At 40.8% G+C, this 23,978-nt stretch overlaps 1 protein-coding gene across 2 annotated transcripts in view; it reads left to right on the top strand.

Moving 5' to 3' along the window:
• Positions 1-23,978, top strand: part of LOC105473667 (protein kinase C eta) — a 232,376-nt gene that overhangs the window by 61,765 nt on the left and 146,633 nt on the right. For both annotated transcript variants that reach the window (XM_011727582.3, XM_011727583.3), the window contains exon 2: positions 7,833-7,896. In XM_011727582.3, coding sequence (XP_011725884.1) covers positions 7,833-7,896 — 64 coding nt within the window. The remainder of the gene's footprint in view (positions 1-7,832; positions 7,897-23,978) is intronic.

Below are 23,978 nucleotides of genomic sequence, written 5' to 3'. Positions count from 1 at the left end.
AAAATGTAAGTAATTGTTCAAGGTATGGATAAGTGTTAAGATAATAATAGTTGAGATGTGAATTTTGAGACTGGAGGGATCAGTGTGAATATCAAATCCTGGCACCAGTTTCTTCCTTCTGCTCCTGAAGCTGTGTCATCTTCTGTGCTCGGTTACCCATCCAACCTGCAGCCCTGGGAGCTCCTCTGGGGAGTCTTGAGTACCTGGCAATTGTCCCGGCCCTGGGAGTCATTCAGTAAAGGTTCAAATGAATGGATGGATAGATGCAGTGAAGAGAGACAGGCTTTCCAGGCAGAGAACATGGCATAAGCAAACGCGTGGCTGAGTGATAGAGCCAGGAGGCGGGCCTGACTAGGAGAGCAGGTTTTAAAAAGGGATTTTTTTCTTCTTTTTATATTTTAACTTTCTAAAGTGACAATGGAAGGAAGGGAATTTTGAAAACAAAGTTTGGACAGATTAGTGGGAAGGCAGCAAAAGGGGAGCCCAAGTGGTCCTGAAAGCCACGTGGAGCAGGGTGTTTTATTCTGAAGACTCTGGGAAGCCAGCGGAGGCTTTGGAGGGGGAAGTTGATGAGAATAGCACTTTAGAAAAGGCTGTTTGTTTCTGGTGGGGTGTCCCATGACTGCAGGAGAAAGGATGAGGGGAGGAGGCCTGCAGTGACAGGGATCCTAGAGGGATGGAGGGAACAAAAGGAAAAACAGATGGTCACGGTGCCTCGAGTCGGAGTGGCTCCGGGATTTTAAGCCTGGGAATGCAGAAGAACATGGTTCTAGTGATTCAGTGATGACCACTGGAAGCTTTAGGAGAAAACATGGGATTGGAGCCCTTTAAAGCAGGAATTGGCCCCTTAGTATCTAGCTCCGGCTTCCCAGATGTTGGTCCGTGGTCTGGCTATATCACAGTCACCCACAGAACTTTTAAAAACAGCAGATGCCTAGACCCCATTCCCTTGCCCCAGAAAATTTAAAATCAGTAGATCACCTGTGGGGCCTGGGAATCTTATATTTAATCCCTGTCTGTGGTTCTTTGGCAAAAGAGGTTGAATAGCCTTCCTGATGTCACAAACTGGTCAGGACAGAGCACCAGGATCCAGGTCTTCTCTGTCTTTGCTATTACTCAGCCACATTGTGGGAGATAGGGGATAAGTTCAGCCAGGGAGGTGTAGTATTTGAGGCAGCGCTGATTCATGTGAGTTCAACACTGATGACTCTTTGAGGAAGGGGTTACTTGGCATGAGAACTCAAGGGTTAGATGGCTGTGAGGGTGCATGTTGGGAATCATTCAGCTAAGAAATGCTTTCCTGAGTGGCTGCTGCGAACCAGGCACAGGATAGAGCTTCGGGGACTCTAAAGTGTAGAGCAGAGTGGTAGAAACAACATAGAGAACCCTAAAGGCTGAAACTGTGTTTGTGTTTTGTTCTCTGAGCTGTTTTGAGTAAATTTAGGTATAAGTTACAACGTATGGGTTGAAATTCATTATTTTGGGTATGGATGTCCAATTGTTCTAGCACCATTTGTTGACACTGAGTTTTTATACTTTTGTTCATTTGTCTGTTTGTGTATAAGAATCACATTTTTTTAAAAGACTACTGTTATCTGGGTTTCAACAAGGGCCCAGGAGTTGTTCTTTTTACCAAGAGAAGTCGTCTGTAGGGGAGGGGGTATTGTGTATTTATTGCTCCTTGAATGTGACTGTTAGAGTAAGAATGCTAAGTGTGTTCATTTCTATGTGGGGCTACCCTAGACTCTGACCTCAGCTCTGTCCTATTAGACACTCTGTCAGTACATTAGCCAATGACATAGGTCTCCTGAGGCCCTGATTTGGGGAGCCATAAAACTGAGAAGGGGAGTGAATGAACTGACTGGATTTGCCATCCAGTGAACCCTGTGACCTGGAACAAGCCAAAATATTGCAGAAAAAAAAATGAAGCACTTAGGTTTTTGTGAAGGTTTTGAGCCTAACCACTGCACAAGCACAGGATGTGGGAAGCAAAGCCTTATAGCACCTAGAAAACATGCAGAGGTTTTAGTTCATTGTAAGCTCAGCCTGGGCCACTGGGGCTTCTCAGAGCGCCCGTGTATTCTCGCTGCGTCGGTAAAGGGCACTGTCGCTGTGAAGATCAACATTAGTGATAATCTTGCTCTCACTCGTGAAGGTCAGGTTGATTTCACACTCAGGCTGATTTCACCCTTTAATGGGGGTGTGGAGAAATTGGGGCATGTCAGGAGGAAATTGACCAGAATGGTGAAGGAGGAGAAAATCATGTCCTACATGAAGTTGCTGAGAGTTTGAGATACCCAGGTCTATCTTGTTTACTCATTTGTTCCACAAACCATTTTGTGTCCCCTTATATGCAAGGTAGGGTCTCTCCTTTGGGGACAGGGCATAATGACTACAACATGATGTGGGTTCTAGCAGTAGTCTTCATAACAGGTGTGGAGTTGCCCACCTGTCTGAAAGAGGTCTGGGAAGGTCCCCCTATACAGGTGGGTCTTGAATTGATGGACAAATTGGAGTCTGACAAGTATGAAAAGGAAGAAAGGAGTTTCCAGCCAGGAAGATCACATACCCCAAATCACTAGGCAATAAGCTACAGATGAGTAATGTGTAATTTTCATAATTTTGACTATATTCCCCAGTGTGCTGCTTGACCCATAATGCGTTTGGTTACTCTCTCAGAATAAATAACATACCTCCCTGGAGAGTGTACAGGAATTAAGAGATGAGGATGCTGGTGTATGCAACTGTAGTGGTGGGAAGAGCTTAGGCTGAAAGGTAAGAAGGGGTATAGTGTCTAGGGCTATGTGCTGTGCTAAAGAATTTGGACCTCATCATGGACAGGAGAGGAAACACTGACGGTTTCTAAGTTAGGAAGCCACATGGTCAGATTTTAATTTTTGAAACATATCACTGGCAGCAGCTGGAGGACAGTAGTCTGGAGATAGAAGGCAGCTAGAAGCCCGTTCAGGGAGGCCAGATGAACCACGGCAGTAGGAGTGGAGTGGGGGTGGATCCAGGAGAGACTTCGAGAGTGGACGTGTTGGGATCTGAGAGCGATTGCATGTACCTGCTGAGGAGCTGGGCTTCTGGTGTGGACTGCTGGGTAAATACAGGGCTCAGGAGTGAGAGGAGGGCCAGGAAAGGGTAGTGCCCTGGAAGTAAGGGACGAGAGATTCATGAAGAGGAAGACAGAGAGATCAACTGAGATGAAGACAGACATATCTTTGTATCTGACAGTAGGACGTCATAAAAGTTGCTGGAGCTGTTTCAATGCTGGTGGGAGGCAGGGAGGCAGACTGCAGGAGATAGCACAGATGTTAGAAGGCATAGAGGGATGTGATAATTGTTGTCAAATATTTGACCTATTCTCTTTGGCTGACAATTCAGATATGTTTTTTGAGTGCAAGTGATAGAAACCCCTACTCAAACTGGCTAAGACAAAAGGAATTTGTAGGCTCAAATAACAAAAAAAATCCCAAAGAATCAAGCAAGGCTTGATCTAAGGGTTTAAATGATGTTATGAAGAGCGGTTCTCTTTCTGTCCCTCAGCTCTCCCCTCTTTGTTGGCTTCATTCTGTAGCTCAGTGGGGGGACAAACACGGGTGCCAGACACTCCCAAGTTTGTGTCCTTCCAGATTGAAGTTTAGCAGAAGCGAGATCTTGTCCCTTCTTTGTAGATCCAGGATTCCTAGTTGGACCTACTTGGATTTTTGTGCCCAAACCTGAACCAGTAGATGCTGATACCGGGTAGGGAGTTGTAATTATACTGCTAGCCAGAGAGAAGGAATGTGCCTGCCCCAGGCCAGCTGTGCAGAGTTCAGTCAGTGCTGTAATCGGCTAGGCCTGGTCACATGTCCACTCTGGAGCTAGGGGCAGAATCCCAGATGAGCAATTTGGACTACATGTGAGGGAGGGGTAGTTCTCAAATAAAGCTCAAGTGTTATTCCCAGAAACTGGGATGGAGGTACTAGCTAGAGACAGTGTCCACTGGAGCTGTAGAGGGCGAAACTAAGGTAAATCAGTGGAAATTATTGGTCTTGCTGCATTTGTATTCATAGAGAAAGATCTGTCTATGATATACAGGAATGGAATAGGCCAGCTGTTAAGGTAATGAGTTGGTTACCACTGGGAGGTATCTAAGCATCCGCCATGAATAAATGATAACAGCCCATCAGCAGTGTATAGAAGGAACGAATAACCTCTAACGCCACATTTTTCAAACTGTTTCTCTGTGACACAGTAAGGAATACATCTTTACATTAAAACCCAGTATACCCTTTTATATGTATACAAAACTACACACAAAAGTTGCATGAAGCAGTACTTTTCCTTACTACCTGTAGCATGTTCATATTTTCTGTTCTGTTTTTATTCTACTTTAAAATCCCTGTTGTGGGCTGGTTGTGGTGGCTCACACCTGTAATCCCAGCAGTTTGGGAGGCTGAGATGGACAGATCATTTGAGGTCAGAAGTTTGAGACCAGCCTGACCAACACAACGAAACCACATCTGTACTAAAATTACAAAAATTAGCCAGGTGTGGTGGCACATGCCTGTAGTTCCAGCTACATGGGAGGCTGAGACAGGAGAATCACTTGAACCCGGGAGGCAGAGGTTGCAGTGAGCTGAGATGATGCCACTGCACACCAGCCTAGGCAACAGAGCGAGACTTTGTCTCAAAAAAAAAAAAAAAAGAATTCCCTAATGAAAGCAACCCACTAAGTTGCTTTCATGTGTCTTTAAAAAGTTTCAACCTGCAGTTTGTAAAACCCTGTTCTGAGGTCCAGTGTCTTACCACATCTGCCCTAAGTGGACAACACTTGAAGACCGTGTTTAAATCTGGCTTTTCCACCACAATGGGTGGCTTGGGTCAAAAATGCGGAAGGAAACCTGTTCTACTTGTGAGAACTCCTGCTTCTAACTGGTGGAATCTCCTGCTGTCTGTCAGAGTAGCTCCTGACCCATCTTGAGATGGAAAGGCCTTTGTGGGCCCTCGGGGAAGAGTTGAAGGGAGTTTACAGGCTGGCTGTGGGCTGCAGGATGGCGGAGACGGCCAGGCAGCAACTGTGCCTGTGCCAGCAGTAGTTTATGTTGTGAGATCAAATGTATGTGTGTGTGTGTATTCTCTGGCAGGCCTTTATATTGAAGATGAGGGAGTGGCTTTTAAAAATAACGTATTTTTGACTTGAAACAAGTCAAGGCAGAGAGTGGAGACAATTAGAGGCTGATATCCTGTTTAGTCATCTCTCTTGAGAGCTCTATTTTCAGAGCTGTTCTATAAAAGTTCACAAGTTGTGTTAAGATAGTTAAGAGGATATTGTTAACAGTAGTCATGATGCAAGTAGCTGATTTGAACAGGGAGGTGATTTATAGTGTGGTAGTCACATTGGTAACAGGTTTTATGCAGCAAAAGGGAGGGTTGTAAGAATAGGTTGTTATGCAGGTTAAGCTTTCTGAATCTGAACAAAGCAGGCATCTTTTATTTTGAAAAAGTATATAATCAGGGTGTGGTGGTGACCTGGGGTAAGTCCAGTGCATTTTGGGGGGCTTTGTCATGGGTAGATACAATTAAAAAAAAAAAAAAGTAAGTAGTACTGTTAAGAATCTTTGAGATCGGCTCGGCATGGTGGCTCTTGCCTGTAATCCCAGCACTCTGGGAGGCCGAGGCGGGCAGGTTGCCTGGTCTCAGGAGTTCGAGACCAGCCTGAGCAACATGCCTCTCTAAACCAGGCTTGATGGCATGTGCCTGTGGTCCCAGCTACTTGAGAGGCTGAAGCAAGAAGATCAATTGAGCCTGGGAGGTCAATGGTACAATGAGTCATGATCGCATCATTGCAGTCCAGCCTGGATGACAGAGGGAGACTCTGTCTTAAAAACGAAGAAACAAAAAAACAAAAAACAAAAAACAAAATCTTTGAGATCATATGTGGAGGCTGTGTTAGAAATGCTAGGCCAACACCAACTGCAGTGGCTCACACCTGTAATCCCAGTGCTTTGGGAGACTGAGGTGGGAGGATTGCTTGAGCCTAAGAGTTTAGACTGGGCAGCATAGTGAGACCTTGTCTCTACATACATACATACTTCCATACATACATACATACATACATACATATATACATACCTAGATAAGCAAGCAAGCTGGGCATGGTGGCATATGTCTATAGTCCTAGCTACCTGGGAGGCTGAGGCAGGAAGATCACTTGAGGCCAGGAGTTTGAGGCTGCAGTGAGCTATGATTGTGCCACTGCACTCCAGCCTGGGAGGGAGACAGTGAGACCCTGGCTCAAAAAAAAAAGAAAAGAGAAGAAATGCTAACTAATGATGCCATGGACTTTTCAGATTGGAAGAGTGAGGCTCAGTGTGGTAAAGGACCTTGCTCAGGGTCCAGAACCAGCTGTGACAGAATCAGACTAGAGTTCTTGGCCTGGTCTAGTAGGGGGCGCTTTCCACTGTACCAGGTGACTTATTTGCAGCTTATTTAAATTTAATATTCGACCAAAAATGATCACTCGTATCTCTACTCAAGCTTCTCTATATGTCAGGCTTCTCTTCAGATGGAAGGTGAAAGGCAGAAATGGAACCACAGCCAAAAAAAGAGAAAAATAAAATAAAAATGGAGCCATGGGCAGAATCTGGAAAGATTTATTTAAGGACAATTGTAAATTCATGTATTTGGGTCCACAAGAGCCTCACAATGCAAGGCCTAGAGGTGTTCATGGATAGTGAAGTTAGCATCTGGTAGGAAGAGGAGAGTCCATCCACCTCAGCTAGTGGTGATCAGAACAGAGCCAGAGGGTGCTGTTCATCCTGGGCACCATGCTGCATGGGGTCTTCAGGAAACTGGACTATATGCAGAGGACGAGACCACATGAAAAGACTTCAAGCTGCATTGCTTGCAGAATGCATGTCTTGATATTTCAGCTGATAGGTAACTTCAAGGTATGTTGATACCCTCGTGACTAGTCAAGAGTAGCAGCCCCGACGCAGTGTCTCACGCCTGTAATCCCAGCACTTTGGGAGGCTGAGGCAGGAGGATCAGTTGAAGTCAGGAGTTCGAGACCAGCCTGGCCAACATGGTAAAACCCCATCTCTACTAAAAAATACAAAAACTGATGAGGTGTGGTGGCACACACCTGTAATCCCAGCTACTCGGGAGGCTGAGGCAGGAGAATTTCTTGAACCCAGGAGGCGGAGGTTGCAGTGAGCTGAGATCATGCTGCTGCACTCCAACCTGGGCAACAAAGTGAAATTACCTCTCTCAAAAAAAAAAAAAAAAAAAAAAAAAGTAGTGAGTGCAAGGCTCCTAAACTTCCTTCCCCAGTGCTTCCTTAAGATTGACTAGACTTTGGTGGAAAAATGTAGCAGAGACTCTTTATACATTTTATTCCATAAAACTAAAGATTTGCAGTTGACCAAGCCACATGTGTTCATTACCTTTTATGTTACCATTATTTCTCTATTTCATATTCTTGCCATGTGGTTTAGTAAAATGCTGCTCTTATAAGCCATATGCATAAGATATGGAGGTCTCAAAAACAATTACCAAGTATATGGATGTACCGCTCTGTATTATGACAAGCCAAAAATGGGAGAAAATAAAATTTAAGAGGAAGGAAACTCTGAAAAAATGTGGTTTCTTTTAGATTTGCTTTTTAATCTTTACAGTTTTTTGAGCTTTCACTTGTTTCCCTGCCCCACTACTGTTTAATGAAAGACTTAGATTTATTTGATTTGTAGCTGTGATTTACACATTAGGTCTCTCTTTGATTAATTGTTTAAGGCCCACAAAAAATATTTTAATACTAAAATATAATTTTTTTTTTCTCTTTCTAGGTGGATCTCGAGCCAGAAGGCAAAGTATTCGTGGTAATAACCCTTACAGGGAGTTTCACTGAAGGTAAGAATGAGTTTTGGGTAGTTTCCAGAATATATGTAATACGTAATCCTGGTTTATACTCAGTAGGAATTTCTATCATGGAAATTATAAAAAAGAGCATGTTGTAAGAGATGCTTAAAAAAAATCACTTTCTTAAGCTGGGCTGGCTAGTATTTTGTTGCCCAGTGATCTGTTGGTTCAGGTTGCCAAATTAAATATATTCGCTAAATCTGGCAATCTCACATTTCATTCAACACACTCACTGAGTTTTTGTTTTTATTCAGTGTCATTGTAGCTGAATGGTTTTTGCGTCTTTTTGGTTCATGACTGTGGAACTCTACTTTACATCTTTGGTTTTGTGCCAACCTTTTAGTTTGCCCGTGAATGTCTATGAAAGAAATTTAGGGATCCAGTTATCTTCTTTTTAATCTCTATCTCATTTGTGACCTGTAGGGGATTCTGTTCCTCATCTGTGGCTACCATACTCCCTACTCCCCCATCCAATTTTTTTTTTTTAATTGAGGTAAAATTTATATGGGGGTGAACTGATAGGTCAGAAGTGAACAATTTGAATTTTGACAAATGCATACAACTGCATAATCAGCACCCCAATCCAAGATACAGGACATTTCCATTATTGTGAACATTTCCCTGTACCCTTTTTCAATCCCCGGCTACCAAAGGCAATATGTAAAGTGCTTTATTTCACCACAGGTTAGTTTTACCTACTCTAGAAGTTCATATACATGGAATTATACAGTATGTTCTCTTTTATGTCTGGTTTCTTTCACTAAGCATACTTTCTAGAAGATTCATATCATTGTGTACATCAGTATTTTTTTCATTTTATTTCTGAGTAGTATTCCATTATATAAATGTAGCACCCATTTGTTTACCCATTCTCCTCTTAGTGGACTTTTGGGGTTTTTCCTATTGTTGTCTATTATGAATAATACCTTTATTAACCTTCTTACACATAAATTTTCCTGGACATAACACTTTCATTTCTCTTGGGTGATTATATAGGAGTCGAATTGCTGGATAATAAAGTAGGTGTATGTGTAACTTCAGAAGAAATTTCCACATGGTTTCCAAAGTGGTTTTATTACACTCCCACCAGCAATGTATGAGAGTTTCAATTACTCCATATCCTCATTAACACTTTCTATGGCTGTTGCTTTTCATCGTAGACATTCTAGTGGGTATGAAATTATATCCTGTGGGTTAAATTTGCATTTCCCTGATGTTGAGCACTTTCTCATGTGCTTATTGGCCATTTGTTTGTTTTTTTGATGATTTTCAGTTCCAGTCTTTTGTCCTATTTTATAAAATTGGATTTGTCTTTTTATTATCGATTTAGAAGAGTTCTTGTTTTCTGGATATGAGCCCTTTGTGAGAAATATGTGTTGTGATTACTTATTCCCAGTCTGTGGCTTGCCTTTTCATTTTCTTAATGGTGTCTTTGAGCAAAAGTTTTAAGTTTCTAGGAAGTTCAATTTATTAATCTCATCTTTTGTAGTTCGTATGTTATATGTCCTAAGAGATCGCTCTGCCGTAGGGTCACAAAGATATTCTTTTTTTTTTTTTTTTAAAGAAGCAAATAGTTTTAGGTTTTCTGTTTAGGTCTGTGTGCCTTCTTAATATTTGTGTGTGATGTGACAGAGGAGTTGAAACATTTTATTTTCAATACACTAATGCAGTTGTTCTAGCACCATTTATTGGAAAGTCTCCCCCAACCACTTGAATCACCCTGGAACCTTTGTTGAAAATCAGTTGACCATATAATGTGGGTCTGTTTCTGGATTATCTGTTCTGTTCTGTTGATCTATTTGTCCATCGTTATGCCAGTATTACGCTGTTTCTCATTACTGTTGCCTTATAGTGAGTCTTGTGGTTACATAGTATGAGCCCTCTAACTTTGTTCTTTTTTGTATGTTTAAGGTTATTTTAGCTATTCTTGGTATTTTGCATTTTGATGTCAGTTTTAGAATCAGCTTATATATTTCCAGACAAAATCCTGCTGTATTTTGAATTGAAGTAGTGTTGGACCTATAGATCAGTTAAAGGGGAATCGACACTTGATAATCCTAAGTATCTTTAAACTCATCTATAGTCACATTAGTCAGTTATTGTCCTTGGACATAGTCTTTGCTCATAAGGCATAGCCAGTATGAGGTTTTGGTAGAAATCCCAAGATGTTTTAAGCCCTTTAATTTTATGGCACTCAAACTTCTCTTTCTCCTATGGGTGGGAAACAGCTGAAATCTCGTTCTTATCTTTCAGCATTCTAGCTCTTGCTCCTATCTGGACCTCTTAGAGTTTCCCTTGCACATGCACAGTTTAGGAACATGTGAGGACTTGAAGAGTTTACGTATGTGGAGGTTCTTCTTTCTGTGGCCCCATCTTTCCAGGCTTTCTTTCCTCAATATCCAGTCATCTGGTAGTCTTGAATTTTGTCTATTCTGTTTTCAAGCCAATAAAACTGTAGTTCCATATTGAGTTCTATTTACCCAACCCTGCACACCCTGGGGAATAATCTGGAGAAAAGCCCTACAAATGTGGGTCTCACCTAACGCAGTTTCCCTCTTTCACGTTCAAATTCTCTCTGTTTGTGCATGTTTTTGGTCGTTCTCTCATATCAACTAGTTGTTTTAAAATATATTTTCCAGGTATTTTAATAGTTTGTTTGGAGGGTTGGTCCATATCAAGCTACTTCGCTATTACTCAAACCTCATGAAGATTTTTAAGCATGTGGCTTAATGGTTTGTATGTTTGGTATAGGCATTTTGCAAAATTGGGTTACACTTTCTTTGATAAATAGTTTTCTCCGTTCCTTTCAGCCAACCATTCCCATTCATGTGGGTGAATTGTTTTAATGTTAAAGGTTTTCAATATATTGTCTCCATGATTAAATCTTGTCTTTTTGCACAAACCTGGATTTAGCAGAAACCTGAAATACTTGTCTGTCCAGGTTACAGTTTGGGGGGTGTTCTGCCTGCTCTAAGGTCTTTTTGCTTTGCTTGGTATCTTTTATGTACAGAGAAAAATGAGTTTGTTCCTAGCCTAGTCAAATAAAATGAATGTAGTATCATGGAACATTGTTGATAAAACATTCTCATCATGCACATAGAACATGGATCAACTATGGTAGAAAGAAACACAACAGTGAGAAAGAGGCCAGGAGGAGGAGTGGGTAAGATTCTGAATGAGCTGAATCACCTCTCTGCATTAAGTTACAAGGGGCCAGTGAAGTAAGGAGATGCATGTTAGACCAGGTCGGATTGTGCCATAATCATTACATGACTTTTTTTAGAGCCGTGCCAACTCTCTAGGACTAAATGCTTACCAAATACATCTGGTTTTTCTCATTGTATTTATTTATTAGTTTCAGTGATAAGAAGAATGAAATGGTAAGTCATACTGGGGCTGAGTTCTTACTAGGTCATTGCAATTGTTTCTTTCAGAGCTGACCCTGGGTGAAATTGTGAGATGAATTGAGTTTATCTTTGGTAATTCCATCTTTGCTTTAAGCTAGTCCTTTCTGTCTGCTGACAGTTGTCTCTTACTGCAGCAAGAAGCCCAGTGGTCCCTGTCCAGAAAGAGTTGCTGATAAGGAAGACAGTGAATTCATAGGCTAATTCACACTAAAGTGATAGAGATTGATGTCATAGTACTCTACTCCTCTTAGGTGTGTTTGCATATTTTAAAAGATGCTGGAAGAGCTGCTTTATCCATGAGAAATAGACTTTTAATGCTGAAATTTTAATGTTGAAATCTATGGGTGGGATATATTTTAGGAACCCCAGATCTGTTCTCTGTGTCTCTGTGGGTGCATTGTTTTTTCAGTTTGGCTCCTAGACTAGGGCTCAGCTTGAGCTTGCACGTTGCTGCTGCCTTTAAAACACAGCTCCCTTGTCACATGCAGAGGACGTGATGGCTGCCTCTCTGTTTGTGATAAGAAAGAAGGAAATGGAGCCTGCCGCCCCACCACCCCCCACCACCCCCGCCATGTGCCTGCCACAGCTGTGACAGCAACCTGGGCCTGGCACTGCGAGCATGTCCCTAGGTTGGCCTCACTCCTGGAAGCCACGTTAGATTATGCCCAGCCATAAAATGACAGGTTGGCTGGTGGAACATTTGGAGCTCTGGTTCCCATCTTGGATGCTGAAAGCCTTCATGGAAAAGCGGCATAAGGTCAGGCCTGCGCAGTGTGTTTTGGACTGTGAAAAGGGCATTGTCCTGGGATCCTGGAGGCATTGTCAAAGCTCAGGAAATGTTGGCTGATCCTCAGTCTGTCTCATGGGGTTGTCTTGAAGGTCAGATGATATAATATATAGGGAAGTACTTTGCAAACTATAAAGTACTATATGAAGGTATGTTAGTGGGATTTTCATTTCCATGTTCCTATTGTCACAGCAAGAAGATACCAGTCATTTCCCCTACCCCTGCCCCAGGACCATCTTATATACTTAGCAGGTTTGTTTGATCTTAACATTGATTTTATGGCCAGGCGTGGTGTCTCACACCTGTAATCCCAGCAATTTGGGAGGCTGAGGCAGGCTGATCACTTGAGCTCAGGAGTTTGAGACCAGCCTGGTTAACATGGTGAAACATCATCTCTACAAAAAATACAAAACTTAACCAGGTGTGGTGGCACACACTTGTAGTGTCAGCTACTTGGGAGGCTGAGGTGGGAGGATTGCCTGAGCCCGGGAAGTGCAGGTTGCAGTGAGCTGAAATGATGCCACTGCACTCCAGCTTGGGTGACAGAGTGAAACCTTGTCTCAGAAAAAAAAAAAAAAAAAAAAAAAAAAAAAAGACTTTATTTTATACAAGAAGCCTCAAGAATTTCGTGGAACTGGCATAATGTTGGTTTATCTCCATGCCTGTTTTCATGATCTCCTATGGGGGTTCTGCCATAAGCTCAGATTCTATAATCTCAAAGCTCTCCTTTTAAAAAGAAAGTACTTAAATTGGACTGTGGTCTGTGATATACAGGACTGGCACTGGGGCTACTGACTGCTACTTACCTCATTCTGTCTCATTTTTAAATTTTTCATTAATTATACTGAATTAGCTCAGGCAAAAACATTTTTGTTAAATGTAAGGCATGATTGAGAAATGACATGAGAAAAACCTGCTGGGTGCAGACCTGTAATCACATCATAGATGGTGGAGAGATAAAGATGAACAAGACATAGACACTCTCACAGGAGCTCCTAGGAGGGAAGGCAGATGCATATTATGTACGCACTGCAGGGAGCCAGGTACCATGGCAGGAATAAGCCCAGTTCATGTCCCGGTGTTGGCACATGGGACTATGTAATCAGTTTGGCCAGGAGGGTTTAGAGAAAGCTTTTCAGGGGAGGTGATGTTTAAAGCAAGTCTGAATGATAAATAGGACTGTGCCTAGAGGGGAACAGAGTTCAAGAGAGGGAGACAGTTTGTACAAGAAACGAAAAGGGGTGTGGAGGTGCTAAAGGTGGGGAGTGTGGAGGTGCTAAAGATTGGGGAGTGGGATGGGGGGATGTGGCCAGAGATTTGGGGGTGGGGCTTATGTGTGGGCTTGCCCAGGACAGGCTCAGTTTGTTGGTTATACCAGAATGATTATACAACAATGCCACTGTTCCCTTTCAAAAGGGTGCCAGGTCAGACAACAGATTGCATGTTCACACCACTTCTAGGCTAATAGAAATGATAAGATACCAGTGAAAGGTTTTAAGCAGAGATCTGATTTGGTGGCCGTAGGTTCAAGGGTGGAGAAGGGGTGTTAGTTCATAAGAGTAGATCTAAGGTGTGGAGAACCATTATAAAGACTTGAAAGATAGTCTCAGGGTAAGATTATTAGGGCCTGAATTAGGTTGGAATATGTAGGGGTGGAGAGGAGGGGGACAGCTTTGAGAGATGTCTGTGTAGTAAAATCAATAGGAATTAGCAATCCACTGGATGTGGGGGATGGGGAAAGAGAAGTCTCAGGTGATGCTCAGATGGTGCCTCAGAGTCATTTACCAGGGTAGAAACTGGGAGAAGATGATGAATTCAGCTTTGGACAAGTGGAGTTTGGGGTGCTTGTGGGAAATTTAAGTTGCAATGTCTAGGAGAAATTGGAAATAAGATTCCAGAGTTTGGCAAGATGCCTGGGCCTGAGGTGTTGGTCCAGTGCCAGGTGGAAGACAGGCACGTGGATAAAGAGGCCCAATGAGAAGATTTAGCAAGAAAAGCAAAGCTTACCAGCAGCAGAACTCTGTGGAGCATTAACATTTAAGGACTTTGGCTCATGGATTATAATTTATCAAACCAACCAAACTCTGTTGAAGGTTTACTTAATGAACACCCATTTTGCTAAGATATTATGTGCAGTAGTACCTGAGTGCTTGCTGTATGCCAGGACTGTTTCACCAGATGGTTTACCGTCTTCCAAATGGGCACCAAACTGTTTGATAATGAAGTTAGAAGAAAGAACAGAACACAAACGGCTTTGAAAAGTAATGTTTGCATTGGTGGTAACAGTGGTTTCTTCCAAGTTTGATGATACAGTGTGCTGTGTTCAGGTTTACGCTTAATGCTGGGGTAAAAAGAACAGATGAACCTACTCAAAACCTACAGTGAGGGGTCTTCATTGAACTTATATAGAACAAGAAAAACTCTTTTACAATCATTGCTTTGTGGAAGTCCTGACAGAGCCTAAGGTGTAAAGTTATCAACTGGATCAGAAACCCCTCACTGTTGTTCATCTTGTTAAAGGGGTCACTCTCCATCGTGTGCAGAATTCCCCTAGGCACTGAGGCAGAAGTAGAAGTGATTTATTATTTTGAAAAAGCTGTCTAATGTCAATCTGTATTCTAACTAAGCATTCCTGGAGCTAAGAACTGGATCTGAAGTCTGATCAAATTGAAATTTATTATAGTGATGAAACAGCCCTGGATTTTTAATACAGCCTTTAGATGCCATCATTGTTGCCATTTGTATGATTGTCACTATGTTGGACTAATTTTTATCTGGAAGAGTGGAGTGGCAAAAAGAAGAATAGATTGAAACGATGGAAACAAGAAAATGCATTAAACTAAATTCATAACTGCTTTAATTGGAAGAGAAACAACAGAAAGAAATTAAAGTATGACATCATCTTATGTGAGAACAAAAAGATGTAGCTGGATTATTATGCTCCTAAGAAATATGGTGTAAGATTTTACGATTTGAAGAGAACATAGTGTGCAGTAAATGAAGTTTGTTTGGACTCAGGGAACCTCAAACTTAAATGGTTGGCCCACAAAGCAAAAACCAGACATGATGTGTCTCCTGATGGAAGCCCACACAACACTGTGATCTTACCAAAAAGTAGAGGTAGTTTTGCCCAAAAATCAAGCCTGAGTCCAGTCAGCCTTCCAGATCCAACCACCAGTTAAGAGGAAATACAGGGGACAGAGGAGCATTTTGAATTACACCATGGGATGTAATCAGCAAAATCCAGACTGTGGAAAAATTTTACAGGAGAAGAGACTTGGTTTCTTCTACCATACATTGGAAGAAAAAAGTAAAGGAAAGAGAACCAAAATAACAAGAGAGAGGCATATTAATCATTTGCAATATATGGGCCACGTTTTATCCCAATTCAAACACAAATTATAAAAGAAACATTAACTCCCAGGAGGTAAGTGAAGAAATGGAAACAGTGCCTGGATCTGTGAGGATGTTACAGAATTGTTTATGTTATTTAGGTGTGACTGTGGTATTGTGGTTGCTTAAAACAAAAAGAACATCCATTGGAAATACACTTAAAAATATTTATGGATGATATGATATGACATCTGGGCTTTACTTCAGAATAATGCAGAGGTGGGCAGAGGAAATGGGATAGAATTGAAACCCATTAGCCATGAGTTGTTTACTGAAGCTGGGTGATGATTATATGTTGCATGTGGTTTATTATACTATTCTACTTTTGCATGTATTTGAAATTCTCATTAATGAGTTAAAAAGTAAAATAAAATGACAAATTTTAAGAATATCTGCCTCTTAAACAAGAACAAGAATCTGGGTTATGACATCAAAATGATGCTTGTACTTGAACATGATACCTCTTTTCACTTACAGATTAAAGCTGGAGGGTTTTTTAATGTATATATTTTATCCATAATTCTCAGTTTTTGTGTATTATGAAAAGGTAAGTTAAAAATTCTAAATGACTAAAGTACTGTGCTTCAGAAAGGTTTTTTTAAGTGCTAAATAAATAATAAGCTGTGAGTCAAAAACTGCAGGCAGGAAGAGGTGAGGAAGATCATTCCTTTTGTTCCATCGTCAAGTTCTCACTCACAGTGAATGACAAGTAGATCATCTCCTCCTAACAATTACATAACATTTTGCAGTTGCAAAGTTTAATTTTAAGATAGTTTCCTGAAAGAATAAGGTAAATCAGAAGGATTAATGGTAGAAGTATCTTTATAAAGATAGTACAACAAAGGTTCTTAGTGTACTTGTTTCTTCCCCAGAGTTCCCAAAGCAAACATAAAGGTATTCTATTTTGTACCAGTTTTGGGGGAAGAAAAACTTCCTCAAAAACAAAACCCTGACAAAAAACCTGTTATTTGTGAATTTGAAGCTTGTTTAGAAAAAATAAAAAAGACCTTTTACTTCTGCTAAAACCTTGAATTGTTCCTTATTTGAGACATTTGATACATAACTCGGAACAGATACACATTTCTCCTGGGGAGACGATGGAAAGACACTTAAAGTTTGGCATCTGCTTTTTCTCTCTAGTAAGGCAGTGCACAATGGTGCAGAATAAGTCTGATCTTTTTCTTTTTGTCCCATTGCCTCAGTTTTCAGCTCACATTTCTTGTCTCAAGCCCAGTGGTTTACAAAGAATTATGTTCTCTGCTAAGTCATTGTGGCACATGGACCAACAAGGCAGATAAAGCATGTGTTACTGTTTTGAAGCTGCAGCCCACAGTTACCCACTGTATCAACACTTCAGATGCATGTCATTTTTAAAGAGAAAAAGTGATCTCTGGTGGTAGTTGATTTATAGCATTCCTTTCTCAGGTTTCAAGCCTGGTGACAAGTTGTTGATTTAATTTTTTTTAAATGTTGCTTTTAAAAAATTTATTCTTTTGGCATATTAGCTTGAAGAATGAGTGACCACTTTAGTTTTTGTGCTTGTTTTTTGCTGGTCTAAGCAGTTGTGGCTATCAGGTTGAAGACAGGGTAGGAGAGAAAGAAAGGAATCGAGTGAATGGAAGAATAGGAACTGGAAAGGGACGAACGATATTTTTAAATCGAGACTAATTGTCCCTTGTCATAGATGCTCTCTCCTCCATAATATCTAGCTCATTCGTTGAATGCCTTCTGAGGACCAAACACTGGAGTTGGCTTGTAATTTAGCAAATAGCAATAGGAGCCCTCATTTTATTTCCTGGTAGCAGGATAGCCTCTTACCTAGTAATTGAGTACCTCTACATGTTCATACCATGCTATACATTATTCCATTTTCTCTCTATAACAAATTTCTGAGGCTGATGTAATTCTCAGTACGCAAATAGTGAACCAGACTCAGAAACGCTAATTTGCTATGGTCTTTCCTGGATAGTAAGTGTCAGAGCCCGGACACAAGCTCAGATTGCAATGCTGAGGTCCAGGATCTTTCTACACCATCCAGCTATCTGGGGAGTTGGGGATTGGGGGGCAGCATTTTAGTTTTTTTCTTTATTCCATCTTAGAGGAAAACTGTCCTCAGGGTAGCAAAGTCCCACCCTCTGGAGAGTCTTGTCTTTTGGGATGATGTCTTTTTGCAAGGCTTCCCTTGGGTTCCTCCTCCTTAAACCTGAGGACCGACATTCACCCAGGAAAGGTGCAGTGTTCTCAGACATCAGGCATGGATGGGCCAGAAAGCTCTAGGCAGATTGAGTTTAAGATTTGTTCAAGTTTTGTTGTCAGTAGCTTCTCTTAATGTACATCTTAAGCTACAACTCAGAAGATTAAAATCAGTGAGTTCAGCATAGGTATGATAGCTCTATTTGCCTTTCTATACCCCAGTCATCATTGGCTTCACCGTACCTACTTCTCTTATTTTGACTATGAATGAAAAAACTAGGTAGTGGCTTTGTTGGAAATTTTAAAATTCATTCTCAAAGTGTGATCCTGCAGACTTCTGAGAGTTCCAGAGGCATTTTCAGGAAGTCTGCAGTTCAAAACTGTTTTCCTTATAATACGAACATTTTATTCATCCTTTTTCCCCCACACTGTGTTGACATTTGCCCCAATAGTGCAAAAGAGAAATGGTGGGTAAAACCATGGCACCAAACTATAAAGTCATCATTGTATTCTTGATGGCCACACAATTGCAGGAGGAAAAAATCTAGTTTCACTTAAGAATGTCTTTGATGGAACAGTAAACATTATTCATGTTATTGAAGGTCAATCCTTGACTGTATATCTTTGTAACATTGTGTGTGACAAAATGGGAAATATGCTAAAAGCATTCCTGCTTCATACGAAATACTGTTGTGTCTCAAGGAAAAGCAGTTGTGTGATTGAGTTGTTAGCTGAGCTAGCCAATTTTTGCATGGAACACCATTTTTCCTTTGAAAGAAAGACAGACAAACCATACTATGGAACTGGCAAATTTGTCAGACGTTTTCTAAAAAACGAGTGAACTGCACCTGTTACTTCAAGGAAAACAACTGCAAGTATTTGCTGCCAGTGATAAAATTAGAGCCTTCAAAACATAATTAGAATTTTGGAAAGTTTATATCCACCATTGTGAGCTTGACAACATCCCAGTACTTATTCTTTTCTCGTGAGTTTATTAACAATTGTAATTTTTAAAAATTGTGTTATGAGATATATTAACATTTAGAAGACGACTTCCAATGATTCAGTGAACACATGTTTTCACAATGGCCAGTACGAGATGTTATAAAATCATGTATGGGTCAAGGATCTCTTGAAAGCATAAGGTAGACTAATGGATATTAATTTAAAGTATGAAAAGTTCATTGATACAGTTTTACATTGCAACCAACTTTTGAGAAACTACTGCTTGTTTAATTTTATGTGGTATTAAAGAAGAATATCTGCAATTATCTGAAAAATCTATTAAAATTATATTTTTAAATTACTCGGTGTGAGGCTGGACTGTATTCATGCACTTCAACTAGAACAACTTTGCAATGGACTGAATACAGAGCAGATATGAGAATCTAGTTGTCAGGCCCGGTGCGGTGGCTCACGCCTGTAATCCCAGCACTTTGGGAGGCCAAGAAGGGCAGATCACAAGGTCAGGAGATCGAGACCATCCTGGCCAACATGGTGAAACCCTGTCTCTACTAAAAATACAAAAAAAAAAATTAGCTGGGTGTGGTGGTGTGTGCCTGTAATCCCAGTTACTCGGGAGGCTGAGGCAGGAGAATCGCTTCGACAAGGGAGTCGGAGGTTGCAGTGAGCCAAGATCGCGCCACTGCACTCTCAAAAAAAATCTAGCCGTCTTCTTTTAAGGCAGACATTAAAGAGATTTGCAAATTGTAAAATAATGCCCCTCTCTTCATCGTTGGGGGAATATTTGAAAATGTAGTTATCTTTTATTAAAATATTTATACTAATATGTAATGGAATTGTTATTGTTTTTGATAAATTAATAAATATTTTTAAATTCTCCATTTAAATTTCTAATTTGACAAATATCAATAGAATCCATTCAAAGCAAAACTCTTTGAGTCATAATATTTTTTAAGACTATAAAGGGGTACTCAGACCAAAAAATTTTACAATTTCTAGGTTAATTTTTTCTTATGTTCTTTCAAAAGCCCAGTGCTTTAAATTTTAATGACCACCGGGAGAAGGAACTGACACATAGTTGTGTATGTTATAATCAGAAAAAATATATGCAATTAGGTGATACAGGTGACAGAATTGTCACTTTTTTGAAACTTTCTTTTTGTTTCTGATTATTTCTACTGTGCATTGTACTTTTTCAGCCAGTTTTTGTTATACGCCTGTTCTCATAAAAATAAGGTCAGTAAGTGACACCAAAACAACTCAGAAGCCTATGGTGGTTTCTAACTTTAGAGCTGCCGGTCACAAATAGCTTCATGCTAAACCTTTGCTTGATTTGAGCTGAACAAGGTAGTCACGATACTTCTGAGCAAGTGGTCAGTGCTGTAAGCACTAAAAGCTGAACCTCAAAAACAGCTCAAGATCCATGGACAGAACCTCAGGAGACATTTCTATGGCACTCACTTACTGACTAGCATTCTCCTTTTGTAATCAAGGTTCTTGAAAAACAGAGGCTGACTCGTTTGTTAATTTTTTTCAAGCTTTATTGTTTTTTCCTTGAAATTGTAGTGATGTGGTATTCTCTCTGTGGAACTGAGGTTTGGGTAAAACAAGAATGATTTAATTTTTTGATAGAAAAGTTAATTGCTCAAGCGTCTGTTTTCATTATACTTCCATTTTATTTCCAGCAACCCCTTATCTCCCTGCTCTCTTTGTTTCAAATGAACAAGACAGTAGAGTTTCTGTTTTCCAGGCCACTTGCATTGGTAACCCTTTTCCTAAGCTTTCCCTAATTTCCAGTGGACAGGTAGGAGGTAGGAAGACCTGTTTCTTCCCTTCTTCCATGATACTCATCTTCAGCATCATTCTTTCATCCTGATGTCTGAGAGTTCTGTTCTGGTCTCAAGTCAGCAGTGGATGACCCACTGCGTGAAGTTGACGGGGAGTGTGGGGCGTGGACAACAGTGGTCTGAGGTTGCAGATACATTCTTTATATATGTAAGAGACTGCCTTAGATTTTGTAAGTGGAAACTTAGTTCTCATAGGATTTTGGAGAAAATCAGTTGCCACCTCTAGGAATTTTCATTTGTTTACAAAATGTCCTGGGTCAAGCAATACTTGTATGTTATCACTACTTAGGTTTAGTGGATCGATCTATCCATTCATCCATCCATCCATCCATCCATCCATCCATCCATCCATCCACCCACCCACCCACCCACCTGCCCATCAACAGAGTATTTATGTGGAAAACTATGTAATGGATGTATATATTCATGCATGTGTGTATGTATGTACTTAGTAATGACACTGGTTTATTTTCACAGAACTCAGAATTTGGTGTGTATGTGGAGACATAAACAATTCGAAAGGTTAACATAATATGTACCTCCACAGGTGGTACATCCTGTGGAGAAAATAAAACAGAGTAAGGGGACAGAGATGAGTCCTATGTGTATGCTGTTTTGTTCAAACGATGGTCAGGGAAGGCCCCTCTGATGAGGTATCATTTGAGCCAGTGGTCTAAAGAAAGGGAGGGAGTGGACCTTGAGTCTGTCTGTTGGGATAGGGAACAGGAAGTACAAAAACTGTAAGGGTTACAGCAGGGAGAGGAGTGTAGCTGGGCCTTGAGGTCAGGGGAGGTGCCCACATGGTTGTTATCACAACTTTGGTACCCTGCTAATATCACTTCCCTCTTCAAGAGCATACCGTTGTCACTTAAGTGATGTTCACTTATGTTTGGTCCTGGCTTACCATATGGCTCACTGAGCATCTTTTCCCCATTGGTTAGGGGCTTGAAGAGCAAAGCATCATACCTATTTATGACTTGATGTATTTTGCTAATACTGAAATCATTCCAAATTCATGATAACGACTTTCTCCAGTTCTGTGAATTCCCTCATGGTTTCTTTTTGTTCTAAGCTAAATTAGGAGCCAATCTCCAGCTTAATAAGCATTAAAAGTTCAAACTGACTGTCTGGGAATCTATAACAAGTCCATGCACTGCTAAATATAATTAGCTGTAATTCAGTTCTAGTTATGGGTTATTAAGAAATTATTCTTATTTGAGCACCTCACCCATCAAAAATAAAGTAAAAAAATTTAGGTGCAGCTGGAATCTTCTGTTCTTTTTTTTTTTTTTTTTTTTTTTGGAGGCAGAGTCTCACTCTTGTCACCCAGGCTGGAGTTCAGTGGTGCGATCTCAGCTCACTGCAACCTCCACCTCCTGGGTTCAAGCGATTCTGCTGCCTCAGCCTTCTGAGTAGCTGGGATTACAGGCGCACAGCACCACGCCTGGCTAATTTTTCTAGTTTTAGTAGAAACGGGGCTTCACCATGTTGGCCAGGCTGGTCTCGAACTCCTGACCTCAGGTGATCCGTACCCCTTGGCCTCCCAGAGTGCTGGGATTACAGGTGTGAGCCACCATGCCTGGCCAGATCTTCTGTTCTTGAACTTGTGGTGAACTATCATTTGTTGAGGAGTTTTAATAAGTGTTAGTGATACATCTCTACTAAATAACTGGAGAGGTAAGTAGGTTGGAGCCCATCCTGGGTACCTTATAGGGACTTAGTATATAGCTTTTGGAAGGTTAATTCTTACTGAATTTTGATGATAATTCTTGTTTCATGTAAATGTGGATGCTTCCATTATATGAGTCCTAAGATTTGGGATTTACCAAGTACTGAGAATAGGACCTTCAAAAAATATGAAATGCCAAGAGGATCTGTTTTAAAGCAATGGAATTATTTGAGAATTTTGAAAAATACAGATTCTCAGGACCCAGTCTGAATGAGAATCTCTGGGGAAGAGGCCAAGGAAACAGGATTCAGATAAGCACCTTGGCTGATTCCAGTGGTTGGCCAATTTGGATACCCCTGTTGTGTCCTAAATTATACCTAATTTGGTTAAAGTTTTGGTGGCTGGGAGATTTGCTAGTTGAAAAACACACATAGGAAAAAAAATGTGTAGGGGAGTGTATTGCTTTGGAGTAGTCTTTTAAGAGTTGACAAAAACCCCAAATGTATTATTTTAAGAACCTTTTGAAATGCTGTAACAAGGGTCAGGTTACAGTTTTTGCATTGTTAGGGGGGCACATGAGACTCAGCAGCTACAGGCCTTGTTAATGTCTGCAAACACTCAGTGCTAATGTGGAGACTCAAGCCAGGCTTGAAAGTGATAAAATCAGGATGGGAATGTTGGCTTTGCCGCCCATCAACAGTTAGACTGGAGACAAGTTACAGGCATTTCCTTTTTCGTGGGGTAACTGAGACCAGGAAAAGGCAATTGAAAGTGGTTCCAGTTAAAATGGGAGCCACAATTTTTTTCATAGTGTATATCTTTAAAAAGATTTGATTAATACTGTTCTTAAAATGACAACAATTGTGAAAGGAAATTTCATTCATCTTATATTTATCAGTGTTTGTGTTCCAGTGGCACCTGTGTGCTAATTCTTAGAACCAAGAATGGATCACATAACTCAGTGTGTGTGTGTTTCTCTGACTGATTTGAAAGCATGATAACAGCTTCCACTTCATGCTGACTTTCTCAGCATTGTGCCGAGCAGGGTTATTTTTGCAAAAAGATTTGAAGATTTCATCAGTTTTTCCAGTAGACAGGCATGACTCCACCAGAGTTGGTCTCCTCTTTGTTGGTGATGAACTCGACATCCGAGATTTACTCTGTCAGGGGTTTGCTGTGATTGGAGCAGTGTATTAGTCAATTTCATGACCTTCTGCATCCACTACAAGATCTCACTTTTTGATCTGGGGCTGATGTTTATGGCACAGTTTGTACTATGGGATGTATCTGCTACTCAGAAAGGGAGAACAACCACCCTTTACATGGTGGGCAGGAATAGGGTAGTTTTAAGCAAGGAGGGGTGTTAGAGTAGGGACTCATTTAAAAGTGGTCATTCTGTTCATCAGAGACTATTCTCATGCTCTGACCATTTAGTTTACCTATCTAAATCTTAAGATTATAGGGATTTTAGTAATTAATACTCAGATGATGAGTTCAGGTGTCTCTGTAAAATGAATAATGCATTTATTATGAAAGGTATAGTAGCTCTTATATGTAAGTCCAAATACCCTACCATTCTGAAGGCGGGATCACATGTCTAATACCACCATCTTATCTAAAGGTTCCTTGGGATCCACCCAGGCACAGGAGAACATAACAATGCTTGGAGGGGCTCTAACGTAGGACTTCAGAAGGAATTCATCGACAAAGACCGAAGCTTAACTCTGGGAGGGAACCGTATTGATTTTGTTAAACATATTAAGGAATGGCAATTCAGTAAGACTCTGCTGTCCCCTTCCAGCCCCTCCTCAGTG

This window comes from Macaca nemestrina, chromosome 7 (genome assembly GCF_043159975.1).
Source record: "Macaca nemestrina isolate mMacNem1 chromosome 7, mMacNem.hap1, whole genome shotgun sequence".
Taxonomy (NCBI): Eukaryota; Metazoa; Chordata; class Mammalia; order Primates; family Cercopithecidae; genus Macaca; species Macaca nemestrina.
This window is presented reverse-complemented; position numbering and strand designations above follow the sequence as displayed.